The sequence below is a fragment of the Gilbertella persicaria genome (genome assembly GCF_025201335.1).
Source record: "Gilbertella persicaria strain CBS 190.32 chromosome Unknown B0P05scaffold_93, whole genome shotgun sequence".
NCBI classification, from domain to species: domain Eukaryota; kingdom Fungi; phylum Mucoromycota; class Mucoromycetes; order Mucorales; family Choanephoraceae; genus Gilbertella; species Gilbertella persicaria.
In genome coordinates this window covers 578-23,854 of record NW_026252054.1, presented here as the reverse complement: position 1 = coordinate 23,854, position 23,277 = coordinate 578, and the positions used below count along the sequence as shown (strand labels likewise).

Below are 23,277 nucleotides of genomic sequence, written 5' to 3'. Positions count from 1 at the left end.
CCCCTTTTATGTAGATGTTATATTCCAAAAAAGAAAGAACGAGAGATATTTGACAAATTGCTCTCATGTTTGCAGCACAAGTAGTTGTTTTTATAGAATGAAAAAGGAAAGAAAAATCAAATGTGAACTTCTAGAATAATCAGAATAAACTCCGAAATGCGTTCAGTAGAAGTGATATACATTATCCCAACATAAATAGATGACTCCTTGTAAAGATGCTTTGCCTTAAACCTTTGACTCTTATGGTGTCATTTCTCGCTTTTTTTTTCTTCTTTTTTTTTAATGGGCTATTAGAAATAGAAAAAAAACCCCCTTTATGTCTACATGTTCTCGCTCCCTTTGCCCTTTTTATTCCATATCCCCTAAAGACAATTATATATTAGTATCACATACATGCTCAAAAACATCTATAACCCTTAATTTCAATAGTGTTCAAATATAAATATATACACTAATTAGCTTCTCTTTGATTTTTTTTTCTTTTTCTTCTTTCTCTTTTAATATATAAGGTGTGGCAATAAACTTACATGCAACAAGAAGCAATGATGACAACAGCACATAACTTTCTCAAAACAAACTATTTTAATGCTCAACTGCAAGAACAACAAGAACAAGAACCTTCCTTTATTTCGGATAGTCCGTATGAAACACTGATCTACTCACCTTCTTTGCGTCAGTTTCATGATAACCGGCATGCAAGGAATGCTACTTATTCACCCTTGTCTTCTGTTTCGCCGTTTGATTCTAGTTCTATCTTTATTTCACAAGGCATCAATGATTGTTCACAAACAGAAAGAGATTTTGACAAGTCACCAAGGTATTTTTTTTTGCATTGTTTTTTTTCTTTTCTGGTGGCAATCAATCAATAAAAAAAATTGAGAAGAGGGGGTCAGGGAGTGTAAGGGATATTTAGAAGAGGGGTATAGTACGAAGTCAACAAAATAGAGACTAAAAGGGATATATATTTATCGCTCTAAATATAAGTTGCATACTAACAGTCTTTTCTTTATGCTTTCTTTAGGAGACTACGCTTTGAAGTCATACTTGAAGGTAATTTACAAAAAAATCTGAATGCATAAACTCATTTATTTATAGCTGCCACAGCTGTCACTCAAAAAGCAGAAGAATCAACCATCACTTATCTAAACCGTGGCCAAACATATGGTATTCAACTAACTGATAAACAAGCACAAAATGAAATTATCACAAGCACGATATCCATCGATTTTCATTCCTCTTCACATCGCTGTATTGCTGAAAATTATTGGAAATATTGGATAAGCCAACAAAAGCAACCTGATCCTAGAGCGATCGATATTGGTAGTAAATGAACTTGGGATTTCTTATTTTCTAATACTTTAAAGATTAGATGCAAGCCAATCAACCGGAATCACAGAGCTAAGCTTTCCTAGTTTTGACAAGATTATGTTCAACTGGAATGGTAGTCATGGTGCAAAAATCTTTGTTCGTTTTCGATGTTTATCGACAGATTTTTCAAGGATCAAAGGTGTAAAGGGTATTCCTTTAAGAGCTCAAATGGAAAGCACTGTATCTGGAGAAACAATTTTGGGAAAGACAAAACTAAGCGAGACCTGTTTTTGTAAAGTTAAACTGTTTAGGGACAAAGGAGCCGAACGAAAAAACAAGGACGATGCCAAACAGATTTCGAAACAACTAGAGAAAGTCTATGGTAAGTTACTAGCTGCGTATATTCTGAAACGAGAACTCATAATTTTTTTTGATTTAGGTAAAGCAAGCGAACAGTCTCTTCCTTTAATGTATAATGTGTCCTTGCCTTATTCTGTTTTTGGTGAAATACCTTTGAGTTCTTCTACTGACTCATTTGAAACAATTGCTGATTTTCCTACTTCACAACAAAAGAAATCAGCCAGATATCATACACGCATCATGACTGCACCTAATCCTTCTTTCTTTCGCGACCAGGCTCAAGATCAGAAAAAGAAACATCAAGACAGTTACGCTAGTAAAACAAAAGACAATTATGACTTCTATGACTATCTTCATCAACAACAGAAAGCAATCACTTCATTGCCTGCCCTCAATACAAACAATTTATCTTACCATCAGCATGATTTATTGGAGGAAAGTCAGCCCTTGATTCTTGGTACTTCGCCTTTGGATGATGATTTGCCACCTCTCACGGCAGACACACTTTACACCCCAGGCACCATGCAAGTCACACCCATGGATTACTCATTCGGACAAGATATGATGATCCAACAGCCTTCAAAATCGATTTATGATGTATTCACGCCAGAAGAAATCCAACAACCTCAAGAAACATTTATTCCTCAAACATCGGATTACTTTTACAATAACCAAACTACCTCTAATCAACCCAATATCACTTTGTTACAACAACAGCTTCATCTTCATAATCAAGTAGCCAGTAATATCATTTTGAACAGTAACGCTGTTTCGGATATGTTACTCTTATCTTCTTCATCCTCTATGAAAAAAAGAAAAAGTAGCTATGAAAGCTTAAAAGCAACATCTTTACCGACACCTTCTATTTCTGATAAAGAGCACGAAGCAAACAAGAAGCGTCGATGCAGTACTTGATGTCTATGTGTATAATAAAACAAAATAAAAAAACTGCATGCTATGATCACTTTCCATTTTTGAATTTATTCTGCTGTGTCAAGGATAGACTTCTAAATAAGGAATTTTGCTATGACAGATCTTTTTTCCTACGAGTTCAACATAGTTTAATAGTTATTGGCATGTGATAAACGATTGAGTGGGGGGGGGGGGGGAAAGAAAGAAAACGATTCCCCTAATACAGACGCATATATGCTAAAAACAGTATTTAATGCAGCTGCTTTTTTCTTTCCTTTTGTCTTTCTTTCTCATTCATGTCTCAAATCACTCATTCAAATCCCTTTTATCGTTATCTTGGTGGTGCTACTACAGCTGGTATAGCTATACTTGCTCTTGTTTATAATGATCGTGCCGTATTTGATTCAGCTCGAGAAGGTATCAAGACACAGCCTGGTTGGCCGCTTATTGGTAATCTTTCTCTTTTGATCCAACACAAAAACAAAATTCATGACTTTTTACTGGCTGGATTTAATCAATTGGATGAACTTACAATGTAAGGTTGATGTATAGTGGTAGCATGCTAAAGTCTTTTTTTCAGCACAATGTCTGCATTAGGTATTCCAAGACACATTGCTACTCTAGATCCTCGTAATGTGGAACATATTCTAAAGAGTAATTTTGAGTCTTATATCAAAGGACCAGAGTTTCATGCATCTCTAAGTGATTTATTTGGCAATGGTATATTTAATGCCAATGGTGAAGATTGGAAATACCAGCGCAAGACAGCTAGTCATGTATTCAATGTGAAGAATTTTCGAGATCATTTCACAGAGTAAGTACAATAAACAACAGTACCACATACTAATTCAACTCTAGTGTGTTTGTAGAAGAAATTGACTATATGTCAAAGCATATATGGGACAAAGCAGCTGAAAACACCGAGGTGGTCGATTTCCATGATATTATGTTTAAATTCACACTTGACTCCTTTATTCTTTTAGGATTTGGTGTTCAATTAAATGCTTTAGCATCCAAAAAAAAAGTGCCATTTGCTGTTGCTTTTGATGAAGCACAAAAGACTACTTTTCAGCGTTTCGTGAATCCTGTCTGGACTGTTACTGAGCGATTGTCAAGGCTAGTGATGCCATGGAGACCAAGTATGAATGACCATTTGCATGTTGTGGATCAATTTGCTTGCCAAGTGATTGAGAAACGACGTGTAGAAATGGCTCAAAATATCGAGTTCCGAGATTTACTTTCTCGCTTTATGCATGCAAGAAATGCTCAAGGTGAACTTTTGAATAATGACGAACTCAGAGACATTGTGTTGAACTTTGTGATTGCTGGTCGTGATACAACTGCACAAGCACTTTCATGGACCTTTTATATGTTACTATGTCATCCTCGTATTGAAGAGAAGCTATTGCAAGAAATAAGCACTGTTCCTGATCAAGTTATGCATGATTCACCAGCTCTTTATTCAGTTGTCAAGGACTTGAAGTATGCTCATGCCGTGTTTTACGAAGTATTACGATTGTACCCTTCTGTGCCTTTGAATCAGAAGTATGCATTACAAGACGATATCTGGCCTGATGGTACGCATATTAAAAAGGGAGATTATGTCTTGTGGTGTCCGTATGCTCAAGGTCGCTGTGAGAAAGTGTGGGGACAAGATGCTCAAGAATTTCGCCCTGAGAGATGGTTAGATGAACAAGGCGAGCTACGACGAGAAAGTCAAGGGCAATGGCCTGCTTTTCATGCTGGTCCAAGAGTGTGTCTCGGGCAGAATTTGGCGACTTTGGAAGCGTTGATTGCTATTGTCTTCTTGCTCAAGAGATACAAGTTTAGTTTAGTGAGTGGACAGAATATTACATATCAAGTCTCGTTGACTTTACCTATGCTTCATGGCATGAAAGTCATGGTACAGAAGAGAGAATAAGCTAGTCATTTTAATAAACAATACAATCATTTGTCAATTGCCAGACTCTTCAAAATATAAGCCTGTGCAGCACATATTCAAGCAGATGTAGCTGAGATAAAAATTGCTAGGCCTACAAGCGTATTCAATTGGTCATTTTTTATTGGTTTTTTTTATCTCCCTTTTCACTTTCTATACAGATGGTAAACCTGATAAAGAATGCAACCAACTAAATTAGCAGCTTCGTTTTATTTTAGTTCAGAACCGCCAAGGCAAGACGAGATTAGCAAAATGGTATGTGCCTTATGAAGATGAAGAGAAAGTCAAGCTTAAGGGAGAAGTGCACCGTTTGGTTGCACCTCGAGACCAAAAACACCAAAGTAATTTTGTGGAGGTAAGTCTCCTTAAGTGGTGAATGCCTTGTTTATACGTTGCTAGTACCGTAATTACAAAATTGTGTATCGTCGATACGCTGGTCTGTTCTTTTGCGTCTGTGTAGATGCGAACGATAATGAACTGTCTTATTTGGAAGCCATTCATTTCTTTGTCGAAGTATTAGATGCATTTTTTGGTAATGTGTGTGAATTAGACTTGGTTTTCAATTTCTACAAGGTAAAGAAAAATATAGTTTTGAATGCATGATAAGTAACATTTTCAGGTCTATGCTATTCTGGATGAAGTCTTTTTGGCAGGAGAAATTGAAGAAACAAGCAAAAATGTTGTTTTAACGCGGTTGGACCATTTGGACAAATTAGAATAAAGTTTAGTATACCCTCCACTATCTTTTGAGTTTCAAAGGCATGTTCCAAATGCCATTTCTCACTTTCCAGGGTTTTTTGTGCCACCATAAAAATCTGTTCTCTGATTTTTTCCCATATCATCTTTTCTTCTTTTTTCTTCTTCATACTATGTCTGTTTATAATCATAGACCTATTGCTCCCTCAAACCAGACGCGTTTATTGGAGTTACTAGAGGCTGTTAAGGTTGAATATGACCAACTAAGTCAAGACGCTCAGTTAGCAAAGAGTCAAAGAGACGAATATGAACACAAAGGTAGACTATATACGTATAGCTTACTCTCACATATGTTGCAGTCAACAGCCAAATACAAGAAATGACCATATTTCAACAAACGCTATTGGACTTAGAAAGAACACAACAAGTATTGAAAAAGCAGTATGTTTTAAAATCAACAAACGCATAAATTAATCCAATTAGATATGAGGAAGAAGTTGCTCGATTAAGACAACAACTGGATCAAATGCAACATGGCGCATTTCCCTCTGTATCACCCTCAAAAGATATCAAGCCATCACCTCCAGCACTTACCTCCAGCTCTCCTTTAGTTAATGTGCCTCATTTTGCTCCACCGAGCCGAGTTGCTGGCAAAAAATCTCAACCCGCTTTATCAGTCCAAACAACTGTACCCTTACATGATATTGATCCTGATACGTTACCTGCTAATATGAAAGTGGAAGGACAAGACTGGTTTGCATTATTCAACCCAAAAGCAACCCGATACCTTAATGTAAGCCTTGTTCATTCATTAGAACATGACAGTGTGGTTTGTTGTGTCAAGTTCAGTTTGGATGGTCGACTTCTAGCCGCTGGTTGTAATCAAGCAACTTATATCTATAATACCATGCTTTCTACTCGGGTGGCGTAAGTTGTATTATCATAGAAAGTTGCTTACTTTATGCAGTGTTCTTCGAGACGAAACAGCTGGTAGAGATGGCGACTTGTACATTCGATCTGTTAGTTTTAGCCCAGATGGAAAGTATTTAGCCACAGGTGCGGAAGACAGAAAGATTAGAGCAAGTATTTATGTGTACAAGCTGTATGATATATTTACCATTGTATAGATTTGGGAAATCGCAAAACCACATATTCGTTGTGTCTTGCAAGGCCATGAACAAGATATTTATTCACTTGAATTTAGTCGAGATGGACGTATTCTTGTCTCTGGCTCTGGTGACCGCACCACACGTATCTGGGACTGGATGGAATCCACCTGCTTACATGTCTTGCGTATCAATGAAGTGGATCAAAGCGATCCTGGTGTGACAAGTATTGCTATCTCACCTGACAGTCGATTGATTGCAACAGGTAGTCTAGACAAAATTATTCGTGTATGGGATGCTATGAACGGCCAGTTATTGGAGCGACTAGAAGGCCACAAAGACAGTGTGTACTCTGTGGCTTTTATGCCGGATGGAAAGACGTTAGTCAGTGGTAGTTTAGATAAAACATTGCGGTTATGGCAACTAGGAAACTCAAAACGACCTTGTATTCAAGTTTTTTCGGGACACAAGGATTTTGTCTTGTCAGTTGCTACTACGCCGGATGATCGCTGGATTATCTCGGGCTCAAAAGACAGAAGCGTACAATTCTGGGATCCACGAACAGGACAAACTCAGTTTATGTTGCAAGGACACAAGAATTCAGGTAAAGTCATAGTTCTTCATAGTTTATATATATATATATATATATTTATATATATATATTCATCTTAAACACAGTGATATCTGTGGCCACAAGTCCCGGTAGAAGACCTTTGTTTGCTACAGGGTCAGGTGATAATCGTGCTCGAATTTGGCGCTATGATCCTTATTCTACTCCTTCATCTTGATCTATTCGAAATGGTATCGTAATGGAGAAATTGTATTGGCTCTTTGAGCCGTACCTTTCTTTTATATTCGTAGTTCAAAATGTTATGCACTGACCGAAATAAAAATTAGTCCAGTTTTTTTGTCATTCGAAATCAACATCAAAGGTATCATGATCCAAGAGCCCTTTAATATGCCAAGATGATGCATAAACGCGCTCAGTTTTTTGTGTATGATTTGTTGAGATATTTGTTTTAAAATAATATAGTTTGGTGCTTGGTAGTACAGTCAGACCCCGATTTTATCATGAAGGTTGTCTTTACCGACTTACGGTATACTGGTGATATTCCTAATGGCGAGCCCTGTCATTGGAATACGATTTGCCAAATTCCATATGACAAAATCGAATTTTTGAAAGAATATTATTGGATAAGATTTGCAAAAAGTTGCTTTCGTTTGAGAGAAAGCCAGTGGCTTACAGCGTCTTCATACATCTTTTTCAAAGATCCAAGAAAAAAATCTCAACCCGCTTGAATGTAAGAGCCAACAAACATTATTGTAGAATGACATATATGATAAAATCAATAAAAGCCCCATGAGCCTCTATCTTAAATGTCTCGTTCACAAAAAGTATTATATGATATACAGGGATAAATAGTTGCAAATTAATATACCTCAGGACAATTACGATTAATGCCACCTGAACTAATGAAACCATTGTAGCACTGACTATGAATTTGAAAGGTACACAATAATTTCTATGCTTGAATTGAAAGGTCGTCTCTAGTCAACAATTATGATCAAATCCAATACATTGAAACCCATACTCACCTTTATTCTCAGTTGACAGCAATTCTTATAAATAGTACGTTGATTTGTGTTTATTGGACTTTAGATTTCTTTTTGAACAATAAAAGGATAGCAAACGTTTTAAAAAGTATTTCTTTTTTTATTCTTTCCTGAAATACAACGAGCATACTCAAAAACATAAAAGAGCAAGACCTATTTCTCATTCAATCTTCGCTTTAAATTGATTTGTACTCTTTAACGAATAAAAAAAAAGCTGAACAAAAAGGTTTTTCGATGAAATTTATACAGTTTTTACACTTGAAATTCAGAAGATGTTGGTTTCTTCTAGACGAATCAAAATTAATCTTTAAACTTTTAGATTACCTTTTTTGGACAAAATGGAAAAGGAAATTATAAGTTACTTCCTCTTAAATAACGATGCAGGATGATTATTAGCAGAGAGGTGAACACAAAAATTTGGATACACGTCAAATCATACTTTTAGTTGCTCAGGCTTTTTTTTTTCTGAGCAAAGTATGTTTGTATTTTTCAGGTACTAGACAAAAGCCAGAGTTATTTTCAATTATTATAAAATACGCACAATTAAATAGACATATATCTGTAGGGCCTCAAATAAAAACAATACATCAGTGATTGAAACTCTAAACAAAAAGATAAAAAGCTGTCAGCTGTACTCTTTCTTCTTTTTTTCCCTTATGGAACCTCCTCTAAAGATAACTACAGTTAAAAGTCCTGGCATTGAGTGAAAAACAAGATACATTTCAAGTATCAAATCTCTTGTACTTAAAGTACATACTCTCGTAACACATACTTATGCACTTTTGAAGTATATCTTTACGCAAGAACTTGAAAACAACATGGATTTTGCTTTACAGGACCTTGCCAATGTTGATTTCTTCAGAAAAGTCTTTATTTCACTACTTGATAGCTATAAACCGGATAAAGCAAAACGAAAAGAAAAAGCAAGAAGTCACAAGGAACTTATCAATAAGCATCGAGATACCTATTGTCAACTCGCCTCTTATGTTCCAATCAAACTGAAATATGCGCAACAAATAGGAAGCTATGAAGCTACGAAAATCCACATTGCATACATGAATGGCGTCGCTCTTCATTTCTGGAACAGATTGCGTATGTTTTTGAACCTACTGTTAAAGAAGCAGGAAAGAATTGGCGCTTTGAAAAGTGAAATGAAAAAGAAAAATTGCACAGAAAGCGAAATCTCTGCTGTGGTCAAAACCATAGCAAGCCAGTGCACCAAAGAAAAAATGAACATCTCTCTGAGGAACATCACTGAATTGCCAGCGCATCTTTTTAACTCACAAGAAGTCGGCATCCTTCAACAGTTTTTTTGATTGCTACCCTTCTGGCACTTCAAGAAGAATTCTATTTATTATGATTGTAAAGCGGACCCATCGAAGCATCTGAAGGCATTTTATTATCTGACGCAATGTTCTGAATCTCTCTACAATAAGCCGTTCAACTGCTTTCCTCTGAGAAGAACATTCATACCTAGTTATATGACTATAGACACATATATTGTAAACACTCAAATTTCAAGAAACTTTGTCATTAGCCACTTAGACAAAGAAGTAATTTAGGGAGCCGTACTGAACATGAAATCCAAAGCTATGAAGCCTCAAGGAGACAATAAACAAATGAAGTTTAGAGGTACTATTTACACAGATGGTGTTGCCGTATCCATCTTGAAGCAGACCTATGACAGCAAGAAGAAAGATTCTGGAGGCGGCATGCGAAATGATAAGAAGACAGAAGAAGACATTGCTTACATAGAAAGTCTGTCGTAAGAAAAACTTCAAGAAAGAACTTGCAAAAATAATTATGTTTTGATTGACCCCGGACGGCGTGATATGTTGTTCTGTATGCACGAAAGCAGTACCGTTGAAAAGAAAAGAACTTATCACTATACGAGAAATCAAAGGAACATTGAAACAAAAACAAGAAAGTTCATGAAACTTTGTGAAAGACTGAAACCAGAGGACGTAAGCAATGTAGAAGCAATTCTTTCACGTTTAAAGTCATCCACAGTCATAAAAGATCAATACGTAGAATATATAAGACAAAAATCTACCGTGATTCAAGTTCTTCAGGAATACTACTCGAATGAAGACTTGGCTTTAGAAGAACGTAATACTAATATGCTACCATTTCGAAAGCTAAAACTATCAAGCTACATTAATCGACAGCAATCTGACAAACGTCTTTGTAAGGATATCAGAAAACATTTTGGCAATAATGCTGTTATTGTTATTGGTAACTGGTCTGCAGGGAATGTCAAGTTCCATGAACCGATTAGAGAAGTTGGCATGAGAAGAATGCTTCAAAAAGAAGGTTTTCTGGTACACCTTATTGATGAATTCAAAACATCCAGTATATGCCCGGTATGTAAAGGTGATGTAGACACTTTCAAAGAAGTTGTGAATCCAAGGCCCTTTAGAAGGGAAAAATATCCAACCGTAAAACGTCATGGTCTTATAAGGTATAAAACTTTTAATTATGTTTAGTTTATTGATAACATTTGTGTGTCATCTAGGTGTAAAAATGAGCAATGATTGAAAGAAGGTCGTCGTCTTTGGAACAGGGACTTACTCGCCACCCTCAACTTTTGTGAGATTCTCTTTAGTTTACGTGACCACGGTGCAAGACCGATATATTTTCAAAGATCAGCCAAGCAAACACAAAAAAAGACAACAAAAAAGACAAAGATCTCTTTCTATTGAAAACGACAGCAGAAAAAGACAATAACAAATCCGAAGTAGTTATCGCTGCTTTCAATCCATGATACAGGGTGAGTTCATTATTTTAATTTTATTTTTCACTTCATCTGAAAACTAATTTCCATTTTGTTCAATTTCCTTTTTTGTTTTATCCAAAAAAGGTAAGCTAAAAGTCTGAAGATTAATTTTGATTCGTCTAGAAGAAACTAACATCGCCTGAATTTAAAGTGAAAATACTGTAGCCTACCTTCAGACAAATTAAAGAGTTTTTATGAAGTAGGCCAAGAGCCTTTTCCAAGTCAGTCTTTAGCATTGGACATTAAAAAGGCTAAGAAATACAAGTACAATTCAGAAAAGGCTGAGGAGAATGCCCTTTCTTTAATCCAAACATAAGGAGCAACCTCAAGTAAAGCATTTGAACTCTATAGTATCCTCAAGTTCATGGACTAAAGAATCCTAGAAGAGTCTAATGAATTTTTTATACAAAATAAATAAACAAATAAATAATCACGGCAATCTTACAACGTCAAAATTCTTTAGGAGCACAGTGATTTTTTGGGCCGCTATTTTTACGAAAATTCTTAGTGAATCTCACAAGCTCCTATGAAAATCTTTCCTGACCTAAAGGTTTTTCTTACTGAAATCTATAATCGTTTGTCACAGAAGTGTGATTTCTTTTTCAAAAAGCCAAGGAGTGTCTTGAAATAAGAAATTCACAGAGGGTGTTCAGCAACCGCTCAATTTAAGGGTGTTTTCTATTTGTAGGTAAAATTCTCGAGAGCAAGGTATGAAAGGCTTCTATCTTGTATTAAATAATTGCCATGTCCATTATTCTGAATTCATTGAAGATCTCGTTAGTATATGTGGATACAAGCTTTTGTTTTTGCTCCTTATTTCTCTTTTCTAAATCCAATTGAACATTGTTGGTTTAAGATCAAGCTGTACATCAGAAGAAACCCTCAGCAACAATCAAAGAGGCTACATCTGAAATCTCTCCTGATAATTTCAAGAGTTGAATTGAGTATTCAATCTTATACTGAGACAGATATTTAAATAGAGAACTTGATTTGGTCTAATATGAGATAGTTTCCTTTTAGTTTTTCGAAAGAATCGTATTGAAGAGTTGCTTTTTTCGAAGCAAGAGACCAATCGATTTTTCTCAAAAAAAAAAGGAAGGGGGTGAGTCTGTGACAATGAACCAACTGTGTCTTTCAAAACACATATTGCCGCTAATAAGACATCCTGTTCTGTGCTGAGTTCAATTTGCTCAAATCTGTTTCTGTGTGTTATTGTGTCCTGTGTATTTTGTGTTTGTGACCATCTTCATGTAACAGACTACAAGATATCTAAAATCAATTAGCCACTTATTTTCGTTTCTATCCCTTTACTTCATCTTTACCTTTTACAGACTTTATCTCTTTCTTCCATTATCATTATAACTATTTCTCAACATCAACATTTTGTTGGTAAATAAAATTTAACTAAAACTCAAACACATTAATCAAGCCTTTGATAAAAACGAATTAAGGTTTGACAGATTGTGACTTGGAGCTGTATCCAATCGCATCTAAGAATGGCCCATCAAATCTTGTGTAAGGATGGTGAGAAATCTAATTTTTTGTCCTTTCTATTTTTTTTTTATTTTCGACAGATGATACAGCCTACGAAAGAACACTTGGGTTCTTTAAAAACTCTTATTATTGACAACTACGACTCTTATACTTTCAATTTACTCCAACTTTTTGACGACTGTAACAACGTTGTCGTTGTCCGCAATAACCAGTTTACTTGGTAATTATTCTTACAATTTTGATGTAATGGCTCATAGAGAATGATGGGTTAGGCAAGAATTCACGACACATATCTTACCTCATTTCGATAATGTAATCATCTCTCCCGGCCCTGGTAGACCTGAAAATAGCCAAGTAAGTGCGATACACATAGCTGTCGAGTATTTAAGCTTTCCTCTAGGACTTTGGTATATGCACACAATTATTACAGGCACAGTTGGATCCTCAATTATCAGACTATCATCGGCCTATTTTTGGTGTTTGTCTAGGTCATCAGGGCATTGGCTATTTGTTAGGAGGAAAAGTGACTTATGCAAATCGAATCATGCATGGTCGAATGTCACATATCTATTTTCAGTCTAGAAATGCTGCTTATACAGATGTATTGCATGGCTGTCCATCTCCCTTTTGGGCAGTACGTTATCATTCACTTGTCGTGGATAAGGATTGTAATGATAGTTTATTTTGGAATGTGCATGATATTGATCGTTCTTTTTGTATCTGATAGCTATACCAGAGGACTTGTTAGTAACAGCTTACTGTTATGAAAATGACGCCGATGTCGAAGCACTCAAAAACAGTGTCTATTTGGCAGACAATCAAGTCTTGACACAGGGAGAAACCAAAAACCATTTCTTAAAGCACGACCAAGGGCAGCAGCAAGAGAATCAGGCACTAACGATTATGGCTTTTCAACATAAAAAACTGCCCTTATGGGGCGTTCAGTTTCATCCTGAATCTGTTTCAACAGAATACGGCTCAAACGTGATTTTAAATTTTCAAACGCAGACTTATGCATGGATGATTCAAGAGGTATGTTAGCATTGCTTTATGTGTATGCTTATTGTATTAGGGACATCGATCTCCGTCGAATGCGCCTCTGGACCTATCAATTCTGTCTTATTCTGCCGTCCATTCTGCTTCTAACCTACCTAAGCAAATCAAGAACCAGTCCACAAGCAAACTAGAGCTTTATATCAAACCTAGCTGCCCTAGCTGGATTGACCCCCAAGTACTTGCAGACGAACTCATTTCAGAGAATGCTCGAGGATCGCAGGAACAATACATGGGTTGGCTAGACAGCAGCCGCAAGTCATCTCCTTATTCTCGCATGTCTATTCTTAGCTTCAATCCAGCTGCTATCCTCACTTATTCGACACTGCATAAAGAATTACGGACAACCCAAAGGAACTCAACTATCACGACGACAACAGCTTTGGAAACCAACTTTTTTGATTACCTTTCCGATCTTTTGGATATGACACAAGTCGTTCCCAAGCATATCTTGGGTGGATCATTCTCTCCTTGTGAAATTATAGATGATTTAGACTTTCAAGGTGGTCTTGTGGGTTACTTGGGCTATGAAATGAAGCGTGAGAGTATGGAAGGATACAAAATACCCAAAGAGCAAGTGTGTCACTGCCAACATCACGGTCAAGATCATTGTTGTCTCTGCATTGAAGAACCGGATGCTGCTTTTCAATTCGTAGATCAATTCTTGGTATTTGACCAAATGCATCGCCAAATCTATCTGTGTTGTCTTGTAGGTCATCATCCATGGTTCAGTCGTGAACCCAGCGATGCCATTCACTGGATACAAAGCCAAGAACAAAAAATGCTTCAGATAGCTGAGTTGGGACGTAAGCGTAAATTGATGGATGATGCCATGCGTTGGGAATCCATGTCCTCACCTCGTACAACGCCCACACCTTCTGTTCAATTACCGATGGCTTCTCATCTGTTTACGCCTGATGTAGAGCATCAAGCATACCTCAAGTCCATTGAATCTTGCATTGACCATATCAAAGAAGGGGAATCGTATGAGATCTGTTTGACAACGCGGTTCCGCCTTGAACTTCCTAAACACATTTCAACACGAACAACCGATCCTGTACTATGGCGACTCTATACATATTATCTGCGTAAAAACAATCCTGCTCCCTTCTCTGCTCTACTCATGTTTCCTCAGTTGGGTCTACTCTCATCCAGTCCTGAACGGTTTCTTAGTGTGAGTAGAGATCAAGTGGCTGAAATGAAGCCTATCAAGGGTACAGTAGCCCGTGTGCTCGACTGTGTTTGTCCTGAAAATCAATGCGATCTGGGCGAAGCCTGTAAGTCAAGGCAATGGCAACAAGACGAGGAACGCAAGCAACAACTCTGGCAAGACGTCAAAGAACGAGCAGAAAACCTTATGATTGTGGATCTGATTCGTAATGATTTGGCTCAAGTGTGTGATCCTAACAGTGTCCGTGTGCCTAAATTAATGCATGTTGAGACCTATGAAAAAGTGCATCATTTAGTATCGACCATTCGAGGTCAATTGCGTTCACATGTGAATAGCGTAGAAGCCCTTCGAACATGTTTTCCTCCAGGGTCGATGACAGGTGCACCTAAATTACGGTCTGTGCAAATCTTGGATCGATTAGAGGCCCATCGTCCCCGAGGTGTTTATTCAGGCTGTCTGGGGTATTTCTCTCTGAATGGCAGTGCTGATTTTAATGTGGTGATAAGAACTGCGGTTGTGTCTACGAGATCAGATAATTCAACACATGTGTCTGTGGGTGGTGGTGGTGCTATTACTTTTTTGTCTAATCCTGAACAAGAATGGAAGGAGACACTGCTGAAGACAAAGAGTGTCGCTCCTAGGTAAGTGTACATATTTGTTAGTATCCATAAGACTAAAATGACAATAGTGTAAAAGAGTTTCTTGAAGATCAGTTATAGTTTTATTTAATTCATGTAATAACCATTTGTGGGTGAATATTGTTGTTGGGGATAATAATATCTATATTGTTGAGGTGGTGGCGGTGGATAGTCATAGCGAGGATCAATCATTCTTTGCCTTCTTCTTGATCCTTTTCTTTGTAAATAATAGTGGTGTTGATGTTCATCATGTATATTACCATAAGATTTTCTACGTGGTCTGAGTCGATAATAGTCTGCTGCTTGCTGTGGTTCATCTTGATAATAATAAGCTTGAGAAGGCATAAAGCGTGCATGATCATATATAATGGGTGGTGGCGGATAATAAGGATAATAAGCTTCCTCCTCCTCCTCTTCCTCTTCTTCAGGATTATTTGTATATGTCTGAAATTTTGATTGACTATGTCTTCTACGCAGTGGATAGGATTGAGGTTCTGAAGTAGATGCTGTAGGTTGTGGTGTGCCTTCTATTTGAAGTGACTGCAACATGTCTGCTAATTCATATAGTTTAGAAACCATCATTTCTTTAATTTCATCTCGGTTTTGAGGTGATTTTTCTTTTCCCTTAGTAAGCGAAGGCTTCTTTTTTAAGATAGGTGGGGGTTTTTCAAACACATGAATTTGTCGAGTAGGTTTAGGTTCTTTAATAGTTAAATGTGCATTTGTAGCAATAGTTGGTTTATGTTCAGTGTTATTCAAAGCAGTGATTGGCATAGGTCCTGTGTCCACATAACCAATCTTATCTTGAATATCAATGATATCAGGCTCATTTTGCTTTAAGGTAGACATGTTAAAGAAAGAAAGAAAAAGAAAAAGAGACTCTGTGCATCTTATTTGTGGATCACAAGGTATTCGAAATCAAGTGACATTATATTTTTTTTCTTTTTTATTCTTTTTTTTTCGCTATGTCTCTTCAGAATCTTTATATTGCCCGTCTTACGACCCAAGAAAGACCTTGTTTTGTGTGTAGTAAATTTACCAACGTCGTATTGACTTCAGCAGACAATAGCAATTCAGATTGGTTTTATGTCTGTAAAACGCATCTCGGAGACACCAACTTTTGTTCGAAACTCGGGGGTCCAAAACAAACACTCGTAAAGAATGAAGTCGCTTTAAAAAAAGAAGCTGCTTTGGCTAACAGGAAACCAGAAAGTGACAGTGTTACTGACCTAGTATCGAGTATTGGCTCAGCATGGAAGTCCTGGAGAAACAGCAATAGCCATGAACAAGACAAGAAAGAAAAGGACGCGAAGGAAGAACAAAAGGAAGCAAAGGAAGAACAAAAGGAGGACAAGAAAGAATCACCGAGTTTGACACCACCCACAAGTCCAACAAGTTCAAGCCCTCAACAGCCTGTTCGATTTGTCATTCAGCGTGATTATTTCTATTTACGTCAACGAGAATATCAAAAGAAACAACAAAAGAAAGAAGCTTCACAGAAACTAAAGACATTACAGTTTCCTGAAGTGCCAAAATCAATGCCTACCATACAAAAGTAAATCTTAATTTCGTAATACATATTTATTTCAAAGGATGATGTTGCATTGACATAATGCCAATGATTTTTTTTTTGTTGTTAAGAAAAATGTCTATTATTTATTGAGCAAACAATGTGGTGGCCAATGACTCAACTAATCATCCGTTAATCATAATAAACTGTCTATGTGTTTACTTACACCATGGAAAATTGCCTTTTTTACCCAATATCATTAAACTGATGGATATGAATTCATTGGTACGATGAAAATCCTTTTCAATGATATTCATGGTATGGTCTATATCTTGTTCACTGTTTGTCTGTATGTGTTCTTCAAACAAGTACTTCATTTGTTCAGCCATATCAAATATACTTGCAATGGACTTCTTAATTGAAATAGCCTGTCGATTCAAATAAGTAAATGTATTGTGGGGGTTATTCACATTACCTTGTCATTCAATAAACAACGATCAACAATACGTTGCACTAATGAATTGTGTAAGGCAGTGATTTCATCTGCATCTTTTGAAATAGACAGCTTGTCTCTAAAATTGATGGTCTCTGCATGAAGAATCTATAGAAATAAGCTACAAAAAACTATCTTGCTATATATTTACTGTTGTCATCATGTATCGCCAAAAAGCATTGATAAACCACAAGATTCTCATTCGAAGTGAATAGAATTTCATGGCACGAACATTGCTTTTCTCAAGTGTAGATCTCTTGTTGAAGAACGTCTTTTTTTCCATCACATATTTGGCCCGTTTGAGTCGTAATAAAAAGCCCAGAATCTTTGAATAGCTTGGTATAAGGTTCTTTTGAATAAAATTGTTCAAGGGCCAAGGTATCTAATACAAGTCTTGAGTCTATTCTTTCTTCAAACATTTCCAATATGTTTACCTCCACTTTGAACTCCAGTAACTCCAAAGAGGATGCCTGTGTGACTAATCCTTCTGCTGATTCCCTAATACCAATATACACAATTTCATCATATCCACTTGTTTCACAGGCATTGGCAAATGTTTGATTCAATAAACGAGGATTCAGCCAGAACTCCTTTTGATCCATTTGTCTAAATAGAGCCTCACAAAAGGAATGCATTAAATCATTTTCGAGCATAAGATAGATAGAGAACAAGGAAGCCATTTGATCGAGTAATTGACACTTTTCATACAGCAAAACATCAAGTGCTTTGGCTGCTTCTGTATAGGGTATGTCAATGTATGTCTCCAAGCAAGAAAGAAAGCTTTGGTCAAATAGTAGGTTCATGTTGTCTATTGTGTCTGGTTCTCTGGATGGTGTGTTGAACGTAACCAACGGAAAGAAAGCAGCCACAAGAGACGATACAGGTTCTGATTGTCTTTGAGTGGAGACAGGTTGAATAAAGAATGACTTGGTTGGGATAAACTGATGCATGACTTGCTCAAAATGAACTCCCTAAACACATCAGCAATGTAGATGTAGTCTATTTTTCTGTTACCTTTGACTTTTGATTGTGTGATAAAAGGTTCATGGCTTTACCAGCAAACAACACACGGGCCATCACTCGTTCATCAAATAAAGGACAGGGATAGCATTTTTCATGAGCAACAGACTCCATCACAAACCCATTCAGCCAAAAGTTAGAATCATGCTTAGACACAGCATCATTTCTTGTCACATAAAATTCCCTTGCTCTATCTGCCATCAAAGATCCAAAGAACACCCAGTCATCCATCATATGTCCATAAGGAACAAGAGTCTTTTGCAAGACATATAGCAGTGTATGATAGATGGATTCTTGTCCCGTTATGTGGGATATCATTGTACGCTCATAAAGAATAGAAATAAGAAAAATAGCAATACACTTTGGAGTCTTTTCGAATGGCATGTCAGCTGCGATTCTGTACACAGCTTTCAGACTTTCAAGAGACTCACTCAGTTGCTTGCGTAGCTGGAGTAGAGAGATAACCAATGTATTGTCTTGTGTAATAAAACTGGTGTTGGATTCTAGTGTTGCCAAGAAGCCATCAAACTCGGCCAGCAATTGATGAACAACGGAAACAAAGGCTTCCATTGTTTGGCCATCCTTGGGTGATGAGTGCATGAGTTGCTGCCTTAATTTAAGCAGCATGTTGCCATAGACATTGAATTCGTTTAGTATGGAACTTAAAGCATGTTGACTAAGATGCTGTACCATGTATTGCTCATTCAGCTAAGGATAGTTAGGTTCATTCTTTCTCGATTTGTCTGTTTACCAAGAACTGATCATCTTCTTTCACAAACAAGATACCACCAAATCCTCTAAGTAAAGACAAGACTTCTCTAATAACACCTGCTTCTGTTATTGTCTTTTTCTGATCTTGACCTGTTTGATGTTGCCAGAGCTTCATAAGTGTATCACTCATTTGACATGCATTTTGAAGCAATGTATCCTCGAGTAGAGTTTCTTTTGGCAGATTAAAATCGTCTCTCCAATACTGTTGCCTCTCAAGATAACGGAGTCCATCCTGATCTGACCGAGTGTCCATATCCATTCGATTTGTATAATTCAAAGGCTCAATATCCAACATACCTGTGTCCTTCTTTTGGTGTTGTGTTTGTGTCTGATCCTCATCGTAGTCGGATAGATTGCCATCGCTGGATGTGTCTTCAGGCCATTGATTCCAATGGTCTCCCTCTAAAGGATCATTGTCCACCACTTCTTTCCAAGTAAGTGGCTTTTTTTGTAAGATGCGTTGTAACTTTGGCTTGTAATTGTAGTCTTGATTTAGAGAAGAAGAGAGTGAGAGCAACAGACGCAGCATATCATATTTTAGAATAGATTGCTAAGATAGAGTTCAATATGCCTGAATACAGTTATAAAATCGATTACATTTGTTTCGTGAAATCCAATAGGCCTTGAAGGCTGTAAAAATTCTGCTTTGTATTGTTCAACTGCTCGAGATAGTTCTTGGTGGCCTTTGATGCTCAACTTTTCTGCTATTCTATAAAAATTGAGCGAGCTTATTTCTTTTTATGGAGGCTACCCTTTGTATTTATCATTCACATCTTGTTGACTTGTACTTGCGCACTTGTGATGTTGTAATGAAGTCTTTGTTTTCTGTATTACTTTATTGGATTCAATAGCATTCTAACACTAGATTAAGAAAAGAAATCAAGCGATCATTTGCTTACTTGAATTTCAGTGATCTTTTTTACAAGGCGACTAACAAGTTCGTCTTCACTCTGAAATATAGACATAGAAAAGGAATAAAAACTTTAGTTTGCGGATTTTATTTTTGCCCTGATGTTTGTGTACGAGTTCTGTATTTAAACTACGCATCATGGAATTTCTTCCACTGTTCGTCTTTTTAACAAACTTTAAATGTTTATATAAGCTCTAAGCAACATTTCTAGATCATCCGGACGTTTAGTACTGCGATTTCTAGTTATATTTCTATATGAATGGGTCTTTATAGAAAATGGCTGTTAGTAACAATGTTTAGAATTGTTGTAAATGCTTCATTATAGTTTGGTTTTTATCTTTGTAAGCTAACAATCCGTTTGTCTGTGCATAAGAACGAATTCAGCATTGTCTTGAGGATTTGACTAGCATACAATAGCTCTTCAAAATGATCTACCTTATTTCTCTTGTCAGTCTGAATCGTCTTGAAGACATATCAGCAAGGAACATAACACTGTTTTTTTTGCATAATGCCTTAAAATTGCTCTTTGAATATTGTGTCGGACATTCGATAGTCTTCTGTATTGTATTTTTCAGCAATTAAGAGACAGTCTCAGAGAAAATAAGAGTGTGATATAATCACTAATAAAATGGTCAAAAGAAGTCTGCTTTATTAAAGGTTATATTTTGTATTGTATTTATACTGTTTGTATGATAATTGATTATCCTTGATTTGGGACTGAGTGTGTATACACTAGCTAATCGGTTGAGTGGATTAAGGTACACAAGAACTGGATACATGATCAGGGCACAGACCTCGTCTACCATTGGTATTGATGAAGATGTCAATTTGTGATTATGTGATGGTCTGATCTTTAACATGTTTAAACTAAGATAGAAGACATCCATCGAAGCTGCGGATAAAACTGTGATTGAAAGATATATTTATACATGATATTAATACTTGCTCTTTTAAGGCATAACTAGTGTAAGAAGGGATGGATAATGCTGTGTATACAACAAACAGAGAAAAGTACTCCTACAATGGGATAAGATGCCTGACTTCTGTCGTAACTGTCAGAGCTCAGAACATTATCCCGACTACAAGAAATGGGTACGCTGCTACCATTGCAATGAGACTGGCCATGTTATGCGTAACTGCAGTCGTAATGGATCAATCGACTCCTCTCCCAGCAAGGTCCGTGCAGTGGAGAGATCCTCAAGTCAGCCAAAACCTAGAAAAGGGACAAACAAAGATTCTACTGCCTCACCCAAGGCTGCTCCTAAGAAACCAATGACACAAGAAAATTCCCCTGCTGGCTCTCCAGTTCCTCAAGATTACAAGAATAATGAAAGAGATGCAACGGTTGCTCTCAATGGTAAAAACGGTGTTGAAGAGGACACCACTATGAATGAAAGCAACCTTAATCCGGTAAATGATTCTGATGCGGTAAAGACTATCTCAAAAGACATTGTTGTGATGATCTGACATTAAATAAGTCTTCAATTACATACTAAAATATATCATAATCAATTTACATTAGAAATAGACATAAAAAAACCTCTTGTACTAAATAAGACAATGTATCTTTTAATAGACCAAGACGTATAACCGAATTCCATAATTTACATTATTTAATTAATTTAAAGTAGTCTATGATAATAGAGACTCAGTCATTTGCATGAACTCTACTACTACTTACTCCGACATCTCTTCATGTATAAATATGCTAGAATAATTTATAGTCAAAAAGAAAAACAATAAAATTGTATAAGACAGTCTCAAAGTATCTACCTTTGTCTCTACATTATCTTATCATACAACTCTCTATTATCAAAACATCACATATATCAAATACAATGAGACCCATTTGTAAATGATGTTTAACACAACTGAAATAAGGTCTACTAGCTAAGGGCAATAGTTTAGGGCTCACATGTGTCGGAGATCGAATTACCTAGATGCACCTTACCTTTGAAAGCCAATAACTTCTTGGGAAGTATTCGCAAATTGATTTGGCGAAAATCCTACTATAAGATGTTGATATTTTCTACTTATGTACTTAATCTCATCTTATTTGCAAAAAAAAATCGACTCAATATATATTTTCTGTTAGTCAGGGGATCTTTTTGTTTTCTTGGCACGAACTCTAGTCATAAAAGTAAGAGGGATCATTTCAGGGAAGAGGATAAATCTCTTGTCCAGTGAAACCAAGCTAAATAAACGAGTAGCAGCCTTCAAGTGTTCATAAACTCTGTTCAAGCTCAACTTATTGAAGATTATCTGGAAATTCTTTGGTTTGATATCAGGGTGATGTTCTTTGCAAGCTTCATAGATGATAGCTACATAGCAGAAGTAAAGGTTCTTGTGCATGCTTGCCAATTGCTTTGCTTCAATCATATCCGATATCTTTATCTCTATCTGCCTCAAGAACTCGATGAAGTCTTTACAAACAGGCTTGCCCACGTTGATAACCAGTTCTATATCTTTGAGGTAATTACTTCTTTTTATAGCTAATGCGTTCTTCTTCTGATGATCCATATTCATGACTAAGTGGTTTTGAATAGGTAGATAATTCAAGAATAAATGACTTACATTCAATGATGAAGCTCTTGACCCTTACAGGTAAGGATTCGAATACCTTGAGCAATTCTGATTTTTTACTTAAGAGTTGTCTGTTAAAGCCCAATACTTCATTAGCAGCAGTACTTGATGAACTTGGATTATTGTCATCTTCAAAGTGCACTCGTTTTGTTTTCTTCTTTGGTGGTGCTCTGGCTTCTTCTCTTTGACCCTCTTCTTTGTCTTCTCCTTGGCTTTCTTCTAGCTCTGTTGTATACACAGCATTATTCATCCCTTCTTACACTAGTTATGCCTTAAAAGAGCAAGTATTAATATCATGTATAAATATATCTTTCAATCACAGTTTTATCCGTAGCTTCGATGGATGTCTTCTATCTTAGTTTAAACATGTTAAAGATCAGACCATCACATAATCACAAATTGACATCTTCATCAATACCAATGGTAGACGAGGTCTGTGCCCTGATCATGTATCCAGTTCTTGTGTACCTTAATCCACTCAACCGATTAGCTAGTGTATACACACTCAGTCCCAAATCAAGGATAATCAATTATCATACAAACAGTATAAATACAATACAAAATATAACCTTTAATAAAGCAGACTTCTTTTGGCCGTTTTGGTTCTAATCGACTTATTGATTTGACCATTTTATTAGTGATTATATCACACCATTGCAATTGCCATAGATGTGATCTGGTTTTTTGCCATGATCATCATTTATTGATCTATGCATATGAATTCATATATGTTCACAACACTCTCGTTTGCGGTATTTATTGGATGAAAATTATATATATATGCTGAATAAACCAGCAAAAATTAGTGTCGCATGTGTAGACAAAAATAGTTTACCAATGGGAGTCAAACCCATGACCTTTTCTAATGAGCAGCAAATTTATACCACTAGACCAACGTCCAAACTTTACTCTGTTCAGTAAAT

The 23,277-nt window shown here is 36.5% G+C and overlaps 13 protein-coding genes across 13 annotated transcripts; 10 read left to right on the top strand and 3 right to left on the bottom strand.

Moving 5' to 3' along the window:
* Positions 1 to 430: 430 nt before the first annotated feature.
* On the top strand, positions 431 to 2,633 carry B0P05DRAFT_566800 (CP2 transcription factor-domain-containing protein). Its single transcript, XM_051581099.1, has 5 exons — positions 431 to 817; positions 1,022 to 1,050; positions 1,096 to 1,320; positions 1,370 to 1,690; positions 1,748 to 2,633. Exons 1-5 carry the CDS (start codon positions 528 to 530, stop codon positions 2,581 to 2,583), a joined length of 1,701 nt encoding a protein of 566 aa, XP_051429009.1. The 5' UTR covers positions 431 to 527; the 3' UTR covers positions 2,584 to 2,633.
* A 243-nt stretch (positions 2,634 to 2,876) lies between these two features.
* B0P05DRAFT_632690 (cytochrome P450) lies at positions 2,877 to 4,914 on the top strand (the record flags this gene model as incomplete). Its single annotated transcript, XM_051583510.1, has 4 exons — positions 2,877 to 3,115; positions 3,161 to 3,234; positions 3,259 to 3,394; positions 3,439 to 4,914. The coding sequence occupies 4 exons, from the start codon at positions 2,877 to 2,879 to the stop codon at positions 4,499 to 4,501; spliced, it is 1,512 nt and encodes a 503-aa protein (XP_051429008.1). The 3' UTR covers positions 4,502 to 4,914.
* Positions 4,647 to 5,341, top strand: B0P05DRAFT_377517 (AP complex, mu/sigma subunit). The gene is made up of 4 exons (XM_051573675.1): positions 4,647 to 4,683; positions 4,722 to 4,874; positions 4,919 to 5,092; positions 5,139 to 5,341. Exons 1-4 carry the CDS (start codon positions 4,681 to 4,683, stop codon positions 5,238 to 5,240), a joined length of 432 nt encoding a protein of 143 aa, XP_051429007.1. The 5' UTR covers positions 4,647 to 4,680; the 3' UTR covers positions 5,241 to 5,341.
* A 47-nt stretch (positions 5,342 to 5,388) lies between these two features.
* B0P05DRAFT_482016 (WD40-repeat-containing domain protein) lies at positions 5,389 to 7,109 on the top strand (the record flags this gene model as incomplete). The annotated part of the gene is made up of 6 exons (XM_051575206.1): positions 5,389 to 5,533; positions 5,575 to 5,656; positions 5,699 to 6,142; positions 6,183 to 6,306; positions 6,343 to 6,925; positions 7,000 to 7,109. 6 exons carry the CDS (start codon positions 5,389 to 5,391, stop codon positions 7,107 to 7,109), a joined length of 1,488 nt encoding a protein of 495 aa, XP_051429006.1.
* Positions 7,110 to 8,933: 1,824 nt separating this feature from the next.
* On the top strand, positions 8,934 to 9,158 carry B0P05DRAFT_450535 (uncharacterized protein; the record flags this gene model as incomplete). Its single annotated transcript, XM_051573877.1, has 1 exon — positions 8,934 to 9,158. A coding segment is annotated over one exon (225 nt), but the record flags the coding sequence as incomplete, so codon positions are not given.
* On the top strand, positions 9,095 to 9,598 carry B0P05DRAFT_566784 (uncharacterized protein). The gene is made up of 2 exons (XM_051581098.1): positions 9,095 to 9,224; positions 9,276 to 9,598. Exons 1-2 carry the CDS (start codon positions 9,165 to 9,167, stop codon positions 9,495 to 9,497), a joined length of 282 nt encoding a protein of 93 aa, XP_051429004.1. The 5' UTR covers positions 9,095 to 9,164; the 3' UTR covers positions 9,498 to 9,598.
* On the top strand, positions 9,516 to 10,637 carry B0P05DRAFT_632638 (uncharacterized protein; the record flags this gene model as incomplete). The annotated part of the gene is made up of 4 exons (XM_051583509.1): positions 9,516 to 9,700; positions 9,722 to 10,396; positions 10,422 to 10,450; positions 10,480 to 10,637. Exons 1-4 carry the CDS (start codon positions 9,528 to 9,530, stop codon positions 10,635 to 10,637), a joined length of 1,035 nt encoding a protein of 344 aa, XP_051429003.1. The 5' UTR covers positions 9,516 to 9,527.
* Positions 10,638 to 12,279: 1,642 nt separating this feature from the next.
* Positions 12,280 to 15,148, top strand: B0P05DRAFT_642446 (ADC synthase; the record flags this gene model as incomplete). Its single annotated transcript, XM_051583806.1, has 6 exons — positions 12,280 to 12,425; positions 12,478 to 12,559; positions 12,606 to 12,873; positions 12,933 to 13,237; positions 13,278 to 15,070; positions 15,118 to 15,148. The coding sequence occupies exons 1-6, from the start codon at positions 12,286 to 12,288 to the stop codon at positions 15,146 to 15,148; spliced, it is 2,619 nt and encodes an 872-aa protein (XP_051429002.1). The 5' UTR covers positions 12,280 to 12,285.
* Positions 15,136 to 15,991, bottom strand: B0P05DRAFT_566774 (uncharacterized protein). Its single transcript, XM_051581097.1, has one exon. It carries the CDS (start codon positions 15,914 to 15,916, stop codon positions 15,155 to 15,157), a length of 762 nt encoding a protein of 253 aa, XP_051429001.1. The 5' UTR covers positions 15,917 to 15,991; the 3' UTR covers positions 15,136 to 15,154.
* Positions 15,992 to 16,000: 9 nt separating this feature from the next.
* Positions 16,001 to 16,697, top strand: B0P05DRAFT_566773 (VPS4-associated protein 1). The gene has a single exon (XM_051581096.1). It carries the CDS (start codon positions 16,033 to 16,035, stop codon positions 16,624 to 16,626), a length of 594 nt encoding a protein of 197 aa, XP_051429000.1. The 5' UTR covers positions 16,001 to 16,032; the 3' UTR covers positions 16,627 to 16,697.
* Positions 16,698 to 19,832, bottom strand: B0P05DRAFT_566770 (Spc98 family-domain-containing protein). The gene is made up of 10 exons (XM_051581095.1): positions 19,761 to 19,832; positions 19,613 to 19,716; positions 19,459 to 19,570; positions 18,842 to 19,411; positions 18,085 to 18,798; positions 17,505 to 18,041; positions 17,222 to 17,452; positions 17,053 to 17,178; positions 16,804 to 17,005; positions 16,698 to 16,758 (listed from the first exon to the last, which is right to left on the bottom strand). Exons 4-10 carry the CDS (start codon positions 19,388 to 19,390, stop codon positions 16,724 to 16,726), a joined length of 2,394 nt encoding a protein of 797 aa, XP_051428999.1. The 5' UTR covers positions 19,391 to 19,411; positions 19,459 to 19,570; positions 19,613 to 19,716; positions 19,761 to 19,832; the 3' UTR covers positions 16,698 to 16,723.
* Positions 19,833 to 20,840: 1,008 nt separating this feature from the next.
* B0P05DRAFT_566762 (uncharacterized protein) lies at positions 20,841 to 21,222 on the top strand (the record flags this gene model as incomplete). Its single annotated transcript, XM_051581094.1, has 1 exon — positions 20,841 to 21,222. A coding segment is annotated over exon 1 (245 nt), but the record flags the coding sequence as incomplete, so codon positions are not given.
* A 640-nt stretch (positions 21,223 to 21,862) lies between these two features.
* Positions 21,863 to 22,604, bottom strand: B0P05DRAFT_592810 (uncharacterized protein; the record flags this gene model as incomplete). The annotated part of the gene is made up of 2 exons (XM_051583029.1): positions 21,863 to 22,299; positions 22,346 to 22,604. 2 exons carry the CDS (start codon positions 22,602 to 22,604, stop codon positions 21,863 to 21,865), a joined length of 696 nt encoding a protein of 231 aa, XP_051428997.1.
* Positions 22,605 to 23,277: the final 673 nt, after the last annotated feature.